The 16,001-nt window shown below is 40.4% G+C and overlaps 2 protein-coding genes across 3 annotated transcripts in view; one reads left to right on the top strand and one right to left on the bottom strand.

Annotated features, from left to right (window-relative positions):
* iqsec3b (IQ motif and Sec7 domain ArfGEF 3b) overlaps positions 1–5,193 on the bottom strand; it is a 40,704-nt gene extending 35,511 nt beyond the window's left edge. Inside the window, exon 1 of one of the 2 annotated variants that reach the window (XM_081608185.1) lies at positions 4,365–5,193. In XM_081608185.1, the coding sequence (XP_081464311.1) occupies positions 4,365–4,888 (524 nt within the window). In that variant the 5' untranslated portion in view covers positions 4,889–5,193. The remainder of the gene's footprint in view (positions 1–4,364) is intronic. The other variant, XM_081608183.1, reaches the window with a different exon arrangement.
* An 898-nt stretch (positions 5,194–6,091) lies between these two features.
* Positions 6,092–16,001, top strand: wash1 (WAS protein family homolog 1). Its single transcript, XM_008412419.3, has 11 exons — positions 6,092–6,246; positions 8,162–8,302; positions 9,279–9,390; positions 9,469–9,615; positions 12,434–12,570; positions 12,673–12,808; positions 13,590–13,785; positions 13,916–14,083; positions 14,217–14,375; positions 14,621–14,692; positions 15,440–16,001. The coding sequence occupies exons 1-11, from the start codon at positions 6,239–6,241 to the stop codon at positions 15,580–15,582; spliced, it is 1,419 nt and encodes a 472-aa protein (XP_008410641.2). The 5' UTR covers positions 6,092–6,238; the 3' UTR covers positions 15,583–16,001.

The raw sequence follows: 16,001 nt of genomic DNA, 5'->3' as shown, positions 1-16,001 counted from the left end.
GAAATCAATCTAGCTTTTGTGTCCCCGTTTAATAAGATTTATTACAGGTTTGTTCTACAGTGCTTTGCAAAAGTGTCCATTTGAGTTCTAATAGATTTTTTATGTGACAGATTCAGCCAAGCCATTCATTGTACCTCTGGCTGTATGGTTAGTCATTTTTCAATTGGCAGATGATCCTCCAATGTCAAAAATGATAAGTTCATTGCTCTCTCTAAAGAAAAACCTCAACATCCCAAGGACATGACATTGCCACCCCCATGTTTCGCAGTGGGGCTAATTTGGTCAGGACAATGCGTAATATCAGTTTTCTGCCTAAAGTTATGCTTTTAATCAAAACGGTTTCATGCTCTTTTTATCTGACCAGACCACATTACCCTGCATGTTTGCTGCGTCTCCTTCATTGATTGTGTCCATCTTCTTAAGGCTTTTCTCCATTGGGACCAGCTCATTTGGAGTGCACAACTACAGCTGACCTGCCAACCTGAGGTGTGGATATTCGTAGAGCTATAGTTTAGGTGGATGGCCACGTCTTGGTTGGTTTGTAGCTGTGCCATACTTTTTCCATTTTCAGATTACTGATTGAAATGGACTGAAATGTTGAAAGCTTTGGGCATTGTTTGGTAACCCAACTGTATTCTAAACCTCTCCATAAATTCATCCCGGGCAAGTCTGGTTTTTATACTTAAATGAAGTTACACACGAGTGAACTAATTGTAAATATTTGTGTTTGATTTTAATTAGTATCAGAGTAAAGTGGCTGCACTGTGGTTGTAGAATTTACCTAACATTAATTAAAGCTAGAGGTCGGGTTGTGATATAAGGAGTGTGAATGATTTTGCAAGACATATGAAATAGATATGAGTCGCATATGCCTTTTGAACAAATCCTTAGTAGCAAACTAAAAGGTCCTGTTACGCTGTACTTTTGTAACATGTTTGAATATAAAATTAGAGAGAGTAAAAAAAAAACAACTGAACTTCAGAAGTCAGCTTCTGTTGTTCTGAAGACGCTAAGCTGAACACGTGAAAACACACACACACGCTTTCACTGGCTCCATCTGTCTGCATAAGAAACACACACACGTACACGCACTTCTGCACATTCAATTCGAACGCTTACAAAAAGAACAGGTGAATATTTTAACACTACACGCATCCTGCTGTTGGCCCACGTCCTCTCCCTCTCGGAGCCCTGTCTTCTCTGCTTCATCACTCTCCTTGCGTTGCTTTGTCGCCAAGCTTTTACCAGTGAGGGTCAAGGAGAGAGAGCAGGGAAAGTTAAAGGAAAAGAGTAATGTTGCAAAAAGACTAGCTCTATTTGGACGGGGGAAAAAAAGCTCATGTGCCCTTTTCGCTGTGCCACAGGCTGCCACAGCCTACATTGTCCACACTGCTTGTTTGTAGGTATTGTAGCCAGAGGAGACAGACGCCCCACACGCATGCTTTTGAAACATTTCACTTCCCTGGGGTTTGGTCTCCCGTGGTACCTGTCTCACTCCTTGTGCAGTGAGCTCCCCCCCTGACGTCCACCCCCAACACCCCTCCACTCATTCTTAATTCATCCATCTCTCTCTTACGGAGAGATGGATGAATGGATCAGCTGCTTCCTGATGTGCTGGTCCAGCCTAGCATCACCCTCAAGCTTCCTCTTGTAGACACCTCCAAGGGATCCATCAAAGACAACGACTGAGCACGCATCTCTCCTTCTCTTTCAATCTCTGCTTTTTTTTTTCCCCTCCTGAGAATGGCTGATTACTGTTCGCTCCATGGGCTAAGTGGGGCAGATAGAAGGCTCAGCTGGAAAGAGACAGAGAGAGAGAGAGAGAGAGAGAGAGAGAGAGAGAGAGAGAGAGAGAGAGAGAGAGAGAGCGAGAGAGAGAGAGAGAGAGACAGAGAGAAAAAAGAGAGCTAGAGAGAGAAGCAGACCAAGCGGAGGAGAGCGTCTCCTCTCCTTTCCTCGCACTCACGTGCACTGACAACACTGACAAAGATGCAAAGCGCGCTCACTGCCAAGCCTGAACGCTGCTCACCACTCTGCATGTCATCCTTTTGTAACGCTGCAAAACACTACAATCTATAGAGACAGAAAATATCAAATAAATAGATACAGTAGGATGTGCGAGGCATGCTCCTACATAGGGTTGTGCACGAAAGCTCACTGACACATTCAGGAGTTGCAAGAGGAACATGCTGAGACAAACTGACAACAGGAATAACAAATCTGATCCTCAGTCATCTGCAGGCGGAATACAGCTGGCAAGGACGCCAAGGTGAAAGGAACCCCACTGCCTCCATCCCAACCCCTTACCTGATGGCGTACACTAAAGAAAAGGTGAACCCTAGATATGTACTTTGATGCAAAATGATTCAAGTTCACAGAATGTGGGGTTAGACTCAAACTTGACCATTGTTCGTATCTTCGTACTGGAGATTCTGGAGTCAGTGGTGGTTCTCGTACAAATGACTAGCCCCTCTTTCTGCCACCCACCAGCTAAAATGCAAGCAACTATCTGAGATTCTGCATGGGGAGTGGGTGGCAAATTCAATGCAGTCTTGCAGAAGGCACATAATATTGTCTCCCTGTCCTGCTGCACTTCACGTGCATAAAAGATATAGAAAACTTGTTCATGGCAACTTGTAATTTATCTGAATTTGTGTGCTTTAGATGAGAGTAATTCTGAATTCTTCTGCAACACACAAGTCAGGATGAATATATGGAGGAAAAAAATCGCCCGGCCGCAATTGGATATGGTGAAGAAGAAGTGATTCTATGGGATTGTGTCATGTCAAAAGACGCAGGGAACCCAGTCTCTGAAAGATAACATGATCACATTCAAATACTGGGAGTTTCACAATAAAAAAAAACACTTTTGGCCTTTTGCAAAAAACGGGTGTCATTGGGTTTTTCCCTAGGAAAACAGTCCATAACATATTATCAAATCAAAGAAGAAATGGTTTGTTGGAGACAAAGTTAGCCTTCTTATATGATCTGTCCACAAAGTTAATTCTTACGGAAAACCTCTGGGGAGAGCTGAAGAGAAGGAAGAGGAATGGTTAAAGATCCTCCTCTCTCTCTCTGAACATCATACAATAAACTAAGATGTATTCTTTTACCTACCTAGAGGATGCTATAAAAGTGTGGTGTATTTTTTACACTAGCTGATGTTAAAGGTTGAATATTTCTAAAGTTTTGGTTCTACTCTGTTGTAGAGGAGTCCTATGCTGCTGCCAAAATTATGAATTTATTTATAAAGCTTGTTACACATCTTTGCCAGAAGCAGCAAAAAAAAAAAAAGTAAAAAATGTCCTTATCAGTATCATCTAAAGATCCGCTACTTAGTGTTTTTTGACACATAGTGGAGTCCTGACTCCAATTCCAGAAACCACTGCTGAACAATACACAACTCATGGTGCAGGCATGGATTACAGTGAATTAGAACAATTTGAGAGGTGTAGTCTTGAAGAAGCACAAAAAATTGCCTACTCCTTTCCAAAGTGTGTCCCCTCACACAAAACCCTGACAGGATTTTGGTTTCCCTCAGTGGGGGTCTTGTCCCACAGAGACCAATCAGGGTCCCCACTGAGGGGAGACCAGCAGTAAAAGAGAGCATACATAACAAGAAAAAAAGAAACATGGTTTTATCTCATTAGATGGTGCCCTGGTGCCAGGCAAGATGGGGTTGTGTGTGTGTATTGATGTGAACATGTGTCTCAGCAACATCAGAGAACCCCCCCAAGATCCCGTGAGAGTTCCCAGATCCCGTGATGTAATTAATGTAGAGGCAGAAATATCGCGGACAGTGGTGACTGGAGGTGTCTCATCACCCTAAGCTCACGTCTCGAACTGACAGTGACTACTCGTTTGGCAAAGACACACGTACACACACGCACGCCCCCCCCCCCCCCCTCACCCCCCCACTCCACACACACACACACACGCACACACACACAGAGAAGCTGGAATGCACATGAGCACGCACGCGTAAAGGCCTACAGCTGTTTGTTATGTAATGATTCAGTGATCGTGATCCAGTTTCTCATTTAAATAATCCACATATTTCCTCTTCGTGGTGCAGTCCTTGACCGACACACAGCCGAGAAACGGAAACCTCCGTTAATTAAACGCCTCTCAATTCGGCGCGCACGTGCATGCACGCACGCTCCTGGTTTAAAGCGGATGCCGCACACACACAAATTGCTCCATGCAAAAAAAAAACCAAACAAACAAAAAAACACATTCTCTTTAGAGAACTCAAGAAAGCAGGCGGTTTAAAGTTTAAATACCTGCATTTGGGCCTGTTTCTAAACACCTGACCCCTGCTGAAACTGGCGCGATACACGCAAACAACCATATTGTTTACTTACTCTGATTGCCTTGCCAGGGTCAGGGATCGACAAAGAGTTGTTGGGGTCATCGGAACCAAAGATTTGCAACTGGGGCAACTTCCACCGTTTTCTGACTCACTCTCAATGGGGGAAATCGTAGAAGGGTCCGCTGGGACCAACTGCATGTCCCCCGGGTCCATAGGTTGGGCAGGCGGGGGCTGGACGCCCGGAGATACCTCAACCTGCGCTGGTGTTGCCGCATGTTCTGGCAGAGCCCCCGTCGTAGTCTTGAGCTGGGGATCCTGCGGGTGGTGGTGATGGTGAAGGCAGCTGGGGTCCGGGAGAGTATGATGGGAATGATGGTGAAGGTAAGGGAGCTGCTGTTGTACCCTGACGTCCCGCAGGTGCCTGTTCTCGCCGATGAGCTCGTCCACCCGCCTGTCCAGCTCCTCTATCCGTGCGCGCTGGGTCTGGATGAGACTCTGCTGGTTCTGCACGATCGTGGTGAGCTCCCGGAGGTACAGAATCGCCTGCACCGGGTTTTCTAGCAAGCTGGAGCTCATAATATCCGAGATAAGTGGAAGGAAGAGAGAGAGAGAGGGAGAGAAAAGCTGGACTGACAGATGGAGGGACACAGGAGATGGAGATACTGTTGTGTGCGGATGAGAAGGTGTGAATGCTCTTCCGCTCTTCTCTTGGTTCTGCTCGGTTGTAGATGTAGCTGTACCGACCGAGCCAGTCTCCTCTTCTCCGGTCGTTTCCCTCCCTCCCTCACTCCGACTCGCTCCTACTGCGCTGAGTGGTGCTGATGAGAGGAGCCAGATCCAGATGTGACAGGAGGGAGGGGTGGCGCTTGGAGGCGGATGCGTCATTACGCACGAAGACATGAGAGCAATCCAGAGCAAGGACGCACCCTGTAGGTGCAAGAAGTTCCTGCTGACAAGTAAAAAAATATATAATATAATATAATATAATATAATATAATATAATATAATATAATATAATATAATATGGTTGATTTTTTTCCCATTATAACAACAGAAACGTTACCTATATATTTCGTTTAAAAAAATGGACGAAAGAGTACCCTGTTTTATTAATTGACTACATTGTAACAGCTTAATCACACAAATTAGTTATTCATATGTTTATTGTTTGTATTGTTGTCACAAACAACACATAATATAGTTATTGCTGAGGGTTTTTTTTCCAATTGCAATTTTAGTAAATACATTCAGCAATGACAAAAATGGTAGTGCTTAAACTTATCTGGGGCAATTTGGTCAATGCAAAAGTTATTTCTCAGTGTTTTTTACTACCAGTTTTTTTTAATCATCTTAAGGATGCGTGGGTTATATCCATGCACTCTGTCCTCCCACAGTTTGCGTGTTATCAAGGTTGATTTGTTTTTTAGTCTAAAGTACTTACAAAAAGGAAAAATACAAACACAGAAATTAACTCCACAGTCTTGTCAAACAGTGAGGTCATACTAGTTTTAGCTGTGACCATTTTATGAGCAGGAAATCACAAGATGTTTTGTTATTCGTCAAACTAAATATGTGACACACTTGTTTTTACCTTCTGGTTGAAGAGAAAAATGAAAGAAAAAAAGTGTTGTTGAAAAAGATGTAAAACAAAATGAAATCTCAAAGATTAATTTAACATAATATAGCTAAATAAGCTAAAGAACGGATCGACTAAGCTAAAAGTCTGTGGTTAAAGTAACCAAAGCGGCACCTCAAAAGATAAAATCCGAGTTACCATGAAGGCAGCACCACAGTTTGATGTTGTCATGTGATACAATATTGCGGAAGTCCAGATATTACGTCTCGTAAAATCAAGTAGCTGTGCAAAATAACCGAAAGCTTAAGCTAATTATCAAATATATCTTTTGTCGCCGTCAAACACAACCCATGGTCAGGTAAGAATGCTATTTTCAATTTAGCGTTTACCCCAACAAACCGTATGGTGTTGCTCTGGGTGCTGCTCTTTAGCATTCCAGGGACATCTTTAATCTTATTTTTGTGTTATTTACAAGAAAACAGAGACACTGTAAGTTTATTTGCTACAAGTCATAGCTTTCAAAATCATCTTCGGCGACTGAAGTAGTAAATTACAAGATAAATCCTTAATATAACGGCATCAAATCGGCTTCAGATCTAGTAGATATCATGTGAGAGTCAGCAGAGTCCAGAAAAATCGATTAAATTACACCAAAAAGGAGAAAGTCCAGTATGGAGTGTGTCTGAGGGAACATACCGACTCAAAATGAATGCTCGTTTCATTGTTACGTTAGGATTTTATTTATTCTTTTAGACCTTAGATAACTCGATACTGTTTTTGCGGTCTAAGTACAACAAATTAAAATAAATTATTTCAGGAGGTTCATATTATTCGTTCAAACGTTTTTAGTGCAGACAACATGAACACGACACACAATGCACTACTTTGCACACGTTTTCATTGACGTTATAACCGCCAACTTAAATTATTAGCTAACACTATCAATACTTCATAAAGCTGTTGTGGAATAATACAATTTTTGGCATTTCTTCTTTGCAAAATGAAGCTCAGTCAGATTACATGAAGATAATATGTGAAAATAGTCATTAACAGATTCTCAATTGATTGTATGTGGTGTATAGACAGCTGTTCTTACACATAGATATGCTATAATCCAAACCATACCACTTTGATGTTTTGTGTATTTAATGTCTTGAATTATATCCGTAAAAATACAGCAAAGCTAAGTAACGAAAACAATTAAAATCTAATATGTCTTACAAATTAAGATAAAGAAACAAAATCTTAAAACCAAAAATGAGATAATGCAATTGTTAGTTTACTGAAAACCTACATGAAATGGATGATTGCAGATATTTCAAACAAGATTTGAAGAAAATGTTCACAGAGAACTTTTGATAGATTTCTTGATGAAAAATATTTATGTTTTTTGCTCTACGGACATTTGCATTGCTCTAAAAATTATTAAAGAAATCTAGTCATAACAAACATCCATCCATTCATTTTCTGTACACCCTTGTCCCTAGTGGAGTCGAAAGGGTTGCTGGTGCCTATCTCCAGCGAATGTTTCGGGCGAGAGGCAGGGTGCACCCTGGACAGGTCGCCAGTCTATCGAAGGGGAACACAGAGACAGACAGGACAAACAACTATGCACACACACACACACACTCACACATAGGAATAATTTAGAGAAACCAATTTACCTAACAGTCATGTTTTTGGACTGTGGGAGGAAGCCGGAGTACCCGGGGAGAACCCACGCATGCACAGGGAGACCTTCTTGCTGCAAGGCAACAGTGCTACCAACTGCGCCACTGTGCAGTCCGTCATAACAAGCATAATGCACAAAAAGTTGCAATTATGTCTACTTCAAATATTCCGTCTCCACAATATTTCAGATTGCCGTCATCATCCTAATTTGCAGGATCTGTGTATGCAGTGTCAGATAAATCAATGCTTAAATGAAATATTTTACTGTCTGTAATATCTCAGGTACTCTGCTCTACACACCAATTCTATATTTGAAATTGAAATGAAATTTTCAGCTATAAATGGAATCACTATTTTGCCACTCCTTCTTATTAATTACTCTAGAAATGTGCTTATTTTCCCCAAATTTGGCACAAACCTAACATTAATCTTTTTTCTACTGTTTTCATTAATATCCATCTTGTTATTGCGGTTCCTCTTAACAAACGTGTCTAGTTTAATACCTCTTGAAAAGGGAGACAAAAACAATAACAGTGCCTGGTTTCATTTTCCTATGAAAATAACAACCTTGCTGTGCGCTGCTGTTTTTTGTTTTTTTTTAGGATGACACAGAGGCACTGCCTGGAGGGCCAGGTGTACTCGGTGCCTCTCATTCAGCCTGAGCTGAGGCGAGAGGAGGCTGTTCTTCAGATTGCAGATTCACTGCTGTACTTAGAGGTTATTTCTACAGACATTTTCAGAAGGTAAGCACACAACACACACACACACACACACACACACACACACACACACACACACACACACTACAAATATAAATATAGGAACAGTTTCTAAAGCACATGTCTACAGCATCACAGTTTTCCACATTTGAATTCAGAAACAGACACCTTATTCAGATCCAGTGTTATAAATGGTTGAATTCTTTTAATTTATTTACTTATTTATTTATTGTTAGACCAGATAATAGCCAATTTTCACAGTAAGTGTAAAAAAAATATATATTTTTTTTCATTAGAAGATAAGCAGTGAAAAAGTCTCAACGCATTGAGTGGACTGATGTTAAACATTACGGCATCTGCTAAAAGTAAGCTGCTATGGATCAAGATGTCATTTTCACTAGATTGCTCAGTTATTAAGCAGCGTATGTTTTACACCAGATGGTCCTGTCTGGCACACTGCAACCACCGGCTTCTCCTGTAATAATATAAAAACACATATTCATAGCTGGAAGAGTCAGGAAATTGTAGCATCAGTTACAATATGTCCTGTTTTAAGTGTGGGCACTTTCTTAAATTTTTATTTTTGATTTTATTGTATTTCTGCTACCAGTGTTCTTACACTTTCTTTAAAATTATAGAATAGTATTGAATTTTCTTTTAGTTATTTTCAAGTCTGTATATATATGGAAAAGCACTTTGGTATCTAAATGTTCTTCGGTGTTCCGTCTTTTCAAATTTGAAATCATATTTGATAAGAATGAAAAGCCCGATGAATGTAAATTCAGTGACGTCGCTTAGATGTGCCTCCACATCACACTATAAGGTTAAAGGTGAAACTAAAATACCAAGAACCAGTAATGGTCATGCTAAACTCTGCAAACTGTGACATAAAAACGTGTGGAAAAATTCACCTGGCTGAACCTTTCACAATATTTCAGACACATTTTTTCCTGATACATGAATGTGATTATTGTCATGTTTGTGTTGATGTTGCTTCCAGGGTCTCTGAAAGTGTAGAGAAGAACCGGCGCCAGCTGCAGAGTGTCTCTGACCGGATCAGACTAGCTCAGGCCCGTGTTGACAAGATTAAGGGCAGTAAAAAGGCCACCAAGGTAACAAAGACAAAATTGTTTTATACTCAGATTCTCATTGAAGCATCACATAAAATCCTTATAAATATTTGTGCAAAGGTTTTCTCCAGTGCCAAGTACCCTGCCCCAGATCGGCTCCAGGACTACTCCTCCATCTTTATCGGAGCCACAGATCCTTCCTCTCAAACCCGGCCTCGCCGCAAGATACAGAATAAACTTCGGCCTTTTGATGAGAAGGCCTGGCAGGTGGGAAAAAAAACACACAAAAAATGTCAATACTGTGCTTATTTTTTTTTTTTGTGAAATCCACTTATTTTGAAAAAATCAATAGTAACATAAAAAGAAAAGTAGCACTCAAGCAATCAAGCTGAAACCTACAAAATTTTGAAGAGTGTGGAGTTTGATATTTTTACTTTTGTCCAAAACTCGATAAGCATTGAAAAAATCTTATTGAAAATGAAAATTTTTTAACTTTAATCTAGTATCTGAAATATAATATACGGTAAGCCAGACTTTCTGGAAATAAGGGTTGTAGCATCATTTACTTTTAATAACTTAAAAGTAGATGATGTGGTTGATCTTTGATTTGCCACATCAAAACTTAAGTTTTTGTTTTACTTATTGATGAGCTTGTTTATTTTAAGTTACTCAGAGAACACAGGCAAATTAATGCTTGTCAGAAATAAAAAGAGCAAGAGCCTCCTAGATCGATGTTTTAAGCTGCACTGCAGTGAATAAAGCATTTGCAAAGTAAAGGTGTCACAGATTACAAACTGTGCTTTAAAGAATTTGTGTTTAGTGTAGAATAAGTCCAAGCGCCAAACAAAAAAAAACAAAAAAAAAGCGATCACTTACTCGCACTGCGGAACTGGAAACCAACCCACCTAGTCACATTTTTGGCTATGCAAATGTCCAAAATTCTGAAAAAAATATAACTTTTGTCTGGAAATGTGAATTTTGTCATTCTAAATTTGTAGAATCTGTGCAGAAAAGATGTATTTCTGTTGTGTTCACCTCGGCTGTTTTATTGTGAGCAGTGCTCACACATTTCCTTATACTTTTAACATAACTTCATACAGTGTTATGAATGTATATCCATGAGTATACATTCATAGATACTTCTTGCTATTTGAATTATGTGACCAATTCAGACCTGAAGTCTAACACAGGATCTTATAAAGAGATATAAATACTTTTATATGTACAGGTTAGATCTTGATGTTGGTCCTGTGAGTTTCTGGACTCATGGAGAAAGAGAATGTCAGGGCTAATCTCAACTTCTCATATGTATGAAGGCTGCAGGGCAAAGCCTCTCTAAATCCTGATTGAGATTCAAAAATGTGAGATTGGGGAATGTTTTATCGTCAGCCCAGATATTTTCAAATCAAAGAGGAATGAGCCAGAGTGTGCAGAAAGCCTGTAAATACAAAACAAACGCGGATTTGATCCACAATTTTAAGGGTTTTTTAGCACTGTGTGTGCTACTATCTCTACTCTTCTGATGCTGTTGGGGAAACACCATCTATTTCCCTCAGCTCATTTATGCAGCTTCCCACATCCACTGTCACTGTGGCAACCGGAGAGATGTAGCTTTTTACTGAGGTGGGAAAAGAAATGCTCTATAAGCTGAGCAATGATGAGAAGAATGAAGCTGCCCATACAACAAGCTCACAGCTGGCTCAGAACATCTGGAAATCTAATACTAGTGTCTGTCAACATCTGGGTCCAGATGTTGACAGACACTAGTATTCTAGTGTCTGCACATTTTGTACTGATATTTGGGTGAAAAGAACAATAACATGATCCACTTACTGATCATTAAGAGATAGATTTCCAGAATTTTTTTGTGTGTCTTGGTGGCTGCTTGATGTTGTTTTATAGTGCTGTATATGACACTTATTAAATAAAGGTCTGGTTACTCTGTTCTAAAATTGATTGTATAGGAGTATAGCTTTGATAAGCCTCCTCTCCTAACCCCTGTCTGTCTCATTTTAACTCCCCTCCAGGCATGAATTTAACCAATCCTTAGTTCGATGAACATAAAACATTCTTTATAGATTTTCCTTGAAAATGCCCCTTCTATACCTTTAAATTACTCAGAAGGAACACCACCTGTTTTGCCTGAAACAAATGTATAAAAAGCATATTTCTCAACAAACAACTAAACATAAAATAAATGCATTTTTTTACACTTGTAAATATCTATAAACGGTTACTATGTTATCCCCTCTCCCCTTCTCTCTCCACACTCCTTGTGTCTTGCTTATTCAAAATTCAAAATGTTGTCTATTCATTTTTTGAGGTCTTTAAATTTAACCTTCTGCATATTTTGCAAATTTATCTGACTTTATCCTGGTATCATTCCCTTATCCTCTGATGCAAATTTTGATCTCGCTACATACTTTTTTTAAATGCATGTGTCATTTCTGTCTTTTATAAGTAGCATCTCACCAGCAGGTTTAGAAAAAATGGGGGGGGGGGAACCTCTGAAATTTCTGCTATTTGACATCCCGCATCTAAATCCAGATCCCAGGTCTCATTCTTTCCTTGTCAGAACCTTTGATGTAGGTTATTTTGCAACCCACGTCGTTAAATTTGTCACATGCTGTACATGGAGTACATCAAAGGCCGTGCGCGCGTTGACAGGGAAAATTGACTGTAAATGCACGAGAGTTTGTGTGTCTGTGTTCGCTCGGCTCAGTAGAAGCTCGTGAATAATTTATAGCGAGCCCCTCCGTTTTTCCTGCACCATCTCAGGAACCTTTACAAAAATCCTGCATATTTTCTGCTGCGTATGCTTGCTTTCGCCAGAGTGTAGATTTTTGTTTGTGTGAAGGATACGTGTGTATTTGTCAGACTGGGGAAAAAAAAGACACTAGCAGTTGTTTCTGGTGCAGAAATGAATTATTTAACATCCTCCAAAAGAAGTGTCCCTTATAATTCTCGCTGATTGAGGGTGTGCTCGTCCTTTCGCAGAGGGATTGTCGTGGCATTTGTCATTCTAGTTGCTCAAGATTTACACATTCCTCCCCACACACACTTTGTATTGATCTCTCCCCTTCAGGAGAAGTTAACGTATTTCCCAGTGTGTGTGAGCAATAAGAAGAAGACTGAGGACGAGACGGAAGAGGGATTGGGCAGTCTTCCGCGAAACATCTCATCCGTCAGCTCTCTGTTGCTCTTCAACACCACAGAGAACTTGTGAGTGAACGGAGACGGACTGGAATGCTTCCTGCTGCAACAGCTGCACTGATTTAAAGTTTTTGCCTCTACATCTTTTAACTTGTCTTTTGTTTTTCGTAGATATAAAAAGTATGTGTTCCTTGACCCTCTGGCTGGAGCCGTGACAAAAACACACCAAACTCTGGAGACGGAAAAGGAGGAGAAACCATTTGATGCCCCGTTGTCGATTACAACAAGAGAGCAGCTGGAGAGACAGGTGTGTGGTGATCAATAGTGGCTCGGCACATTGCGACCACAAACCTATCGTGTATTTCACATGATAGGCCAAAATAAGCAAGTGCATAAAAAGTGGGCTGTGTATGTGTTCATCCCTTTTTATGTTGATACCTAAAATAAAAACTAGTGAGATTAGATATCTGGAAAAAGAGTTTATAGAGTCCGCTATTTGTATTGTAATCTGTTCTGTGAAGAACCCAGAAGGAGAAACCTACTAGAGACTGTAAAATACCTGGCTACTCATCCAGAAGGACAACAATGCTAAATGTGCAGCCAGAAGGGGATCAAGGCATGTTTATGTGTTGGAAGGCCTCAGTTACAATTCAGACCAATTTAGAATCTGAGGCAAAACTTGAATATTTCTTTTTCAGATACTTACAGATGGTGCCCATGTAGTCTGAAAAAGCTCAAGTTATTTTGCCAAAAATTTCACTGCATTAATAAAAGTATAGTTGCATTTGCAGCTAAAGGAGGTTGAAGAAAGTTTTTATTCAGTGGGAATAACTACAAATGTATGCCACACTTTTAAGATTCAAGAAGATCCAATTATTTGCATACACTACTGTGGATGGATCTTTTTCAAAAATCCTAATTGTATGCAGTGAGGTTTGTGATTGCAATGTGGGAAAATGTGAAAAAAAATGTATAGAACTTTGCTTCTGCAAGTTCCAGCATAGTCGGTATTAGGTTGACTTTTTAATATGCAAGATTGCCCAATCTCTCAATGATGATTCCCCCCCCCGCCCCCCCCTCTCTAACAGACAGCTGAAAGTTATTTTTACGTGCCAGACCTGGGTCAGGTGCCTGAGATAGATGTGCCGTCCTACTTGCCTGACCTTCCAGGTATTGCAGACGATCTGTCATACAGCGCAGATCTTGGACCTGGATTCGCCCCATCAGGACCCACTCTCAACATCCCAGAGCTGCCCTCCTTCTCTGGGGAGGGCGTTTCACCAGGTGACATACCTGCCCTTTAACTGTGTCTTATATTTGTTTATATATTTGCATCTTTATTTTTTTTCGCCTGCCTCAACTTTTTTTTTTTAATTGAAAAGCTAATTTTATGGGGGGGGGGGGGTTGTTTCAGGCCCTGAGCTCCAAAATAATCTTCCACCGCCACCACCTCCTCCCCCACCCCCTCCCTCTGAGCCTGCCCTCCCTCCCACTGCTCCTTCAGGAGCTCCTCCTCCTCCGCCTCCTCCACCTCCTCCTACCATAGAGATCCCTGTGGAAGCTACTCCAACGCCAAGCTCAGGTTGGTTACATCCGAGCTCCTCGCTTTGAGCAAAAACAGTATTAAAGTGCTGAAACACTCCACTTCTACTGCAGTAGGAGAACTTTGTTTGTTCCCTAGCTCTAACCTAACTGATATTATGCTCTGACTACAGGCCCTGTGTCTGGCGCGCCGAGCGAGGTGGTGCAGCCATCAGATGGGCGCGCCAATCTGCTGGAGTCCATCCGCAACGCCGGGGGCATCGGCAAAGCCAAGTTACGTAACGTTAATGAACGCAAGAAGGAGAAGAAGAAACAAAAAGAGCAAGAGCAAGGTGAGGGACTGAGAGGGGCTCGTCCATGTTTCATCAGTGACTTCAGGATCCAGTCTAGAGATAGGATGCACCTGTACTGCCACAGTTCAAAGTGACAACTGAGACCAAGATTCTTCATAGTCCTGGCAGTCCTAGATTTTGCATTTTATTCAACTAAAAAGTCTGATTTTTGATAGAAAATGTTATTTTTATTTCACCCAAATGATTCAGGATTTAAGTATCTACTTGTCTTTTTTGTTTTTCAGCTGTTGGAGCAGCATCTAGTGGTGGAGACTTTATGTCCGATCTCTTCAATAAACTCGCCATGCGCCGGAAAGGTGAGAATGTAAAATCCTCTTTATTTTATTTACCCAGGAATATCCCATTGAGATATAGTATTTCTTCTGCCCATGAGTCTCAATAAAGAAGATAATAAAGAACCTTCTAGGACTAAGACAAAAAATATGTTATGCATCAAAATATTTTCAGCTGTTATCCATGTGGAGTCATGACCAGATGCCTTTTTAAACATGGCTCTCCAGATGATTTCTGTTTTATAGTAATAGTAAGGCTAGCAGTTAATGGACAGGAATAAATAAATATTAGTCATTTTGCTGTCATGTACCAATTTTAACTGTGCTAAAGAACTTTAATCTATGCTGAAGTCCATTGTTACTTGTACAAATTATGGAAATGTTCAAATAATAATATATCACAATAATACAATTAACAAAATAAGTTATCTTCCAAGATTAATACAAGTAGTGAAATAAAGTTGGTCCCATTATTCAGCCTTGTGGAACACCGCTCCCCACTTGTGATCTAACCAACTGGATTCGTTTGAAAACCAAATGAATACAACCTGTGTTTTTCTAACTTTGTATGATAAGTCAATGAGAGATTTACAAAAACCAAAAAACTGCAGTTACTTGTAACAACTCTGATGCAAGTTACTGTGCCTCACTGTCAAATATTTTGAAAATAGTTTCACTTATCCATTTGAGAGTCAAATATTTTAGTTGAAATTGTTTTGTATTAGGAGGAATACCAATGATGATAACAGGTCGGATGTTCTTTCTCTCCAGGAATATCAGGGAAAGGCCCAGCAGGTGGAGAGTCGGCTGAAACTCCTGCTGGTACCGGAGGCGCATTCGCCAGGATGTCGGACGTCATCCCACCCCCACCCGCCCCACATTCAGCGGCGGACGACGACGATTGGGAAGCATAACATGGTGGACAGTGATCGGCGCGAAACATAGAACTGGCATTTTATTTACATAACGTAAAAGACATAAATAGCCAAAAAGAAATGGTAGCTGGCTAAATAATTTCACAAGACATTTGCAGCTGTAATGAAATAAATGTAACAGATTGAATTAACTTCACATTTTTATTAAATTCCAAATATCTAGAAAAGCCTATGAAAAAAAAAATTAGGGAGGAGGCTTTGAATTACATAACACTGTCCTTAAAATATTTACATTTTCTATAAGAAGTCATCATTGCTGTGTTGTCCTAGTAGCAGTTAACAGAAAATAGCTTTCAATCGCCAACACGTTGACTAAAACCTGAGAACATTTTGGTGGACAATGGAGAATCTGACATGTTTCAAATGTGAAATAAAGAGAATGTGAAAACAAAAATCAA

This window comes from Poecilia reticulata, chromosome 6 (genome assembly GCF_904066995.2).
Source record: "Poecilia reticulata chromosome 6, P_reticulata-male-v2, whole genome shotgun sequence".
In the NCBI taxonomy this organism is placed as follows: Eukaryota; Metazoa; Chordata; class Actinopteri; order Cyprinodontiformes; family Poeciliidae; genus Poecilia; species Poecilia reticulata.
The sequence above is the reverse complement of the archived record's forward strand: the minus strand, read 5'-3'. Positions and strand labels throughout refer to the sequence as shown.

What these genes read in the sequence shown, in the direction of transcription:
- wash1 (XM_008412419.3), top strand. An exon ending in TCTACAGACATTTTCAGAAG is followed by an intron (nt 8,303 to 9,278) that starts GTAAGCACACAA and finishes TGTTGCTTCCAG; the next exon opens with GGTCTCTGAAAGTGTAGAGA. An exon ending in ACTCGCCATGCGCCGGAAAG is followed by an intron (nt 14,693 to 15,439) that starts GTGAGAATGTAA and finishes CTTTCTCTCCAG; the next exon opens with GAATATCAGGGAAAGGCCCA.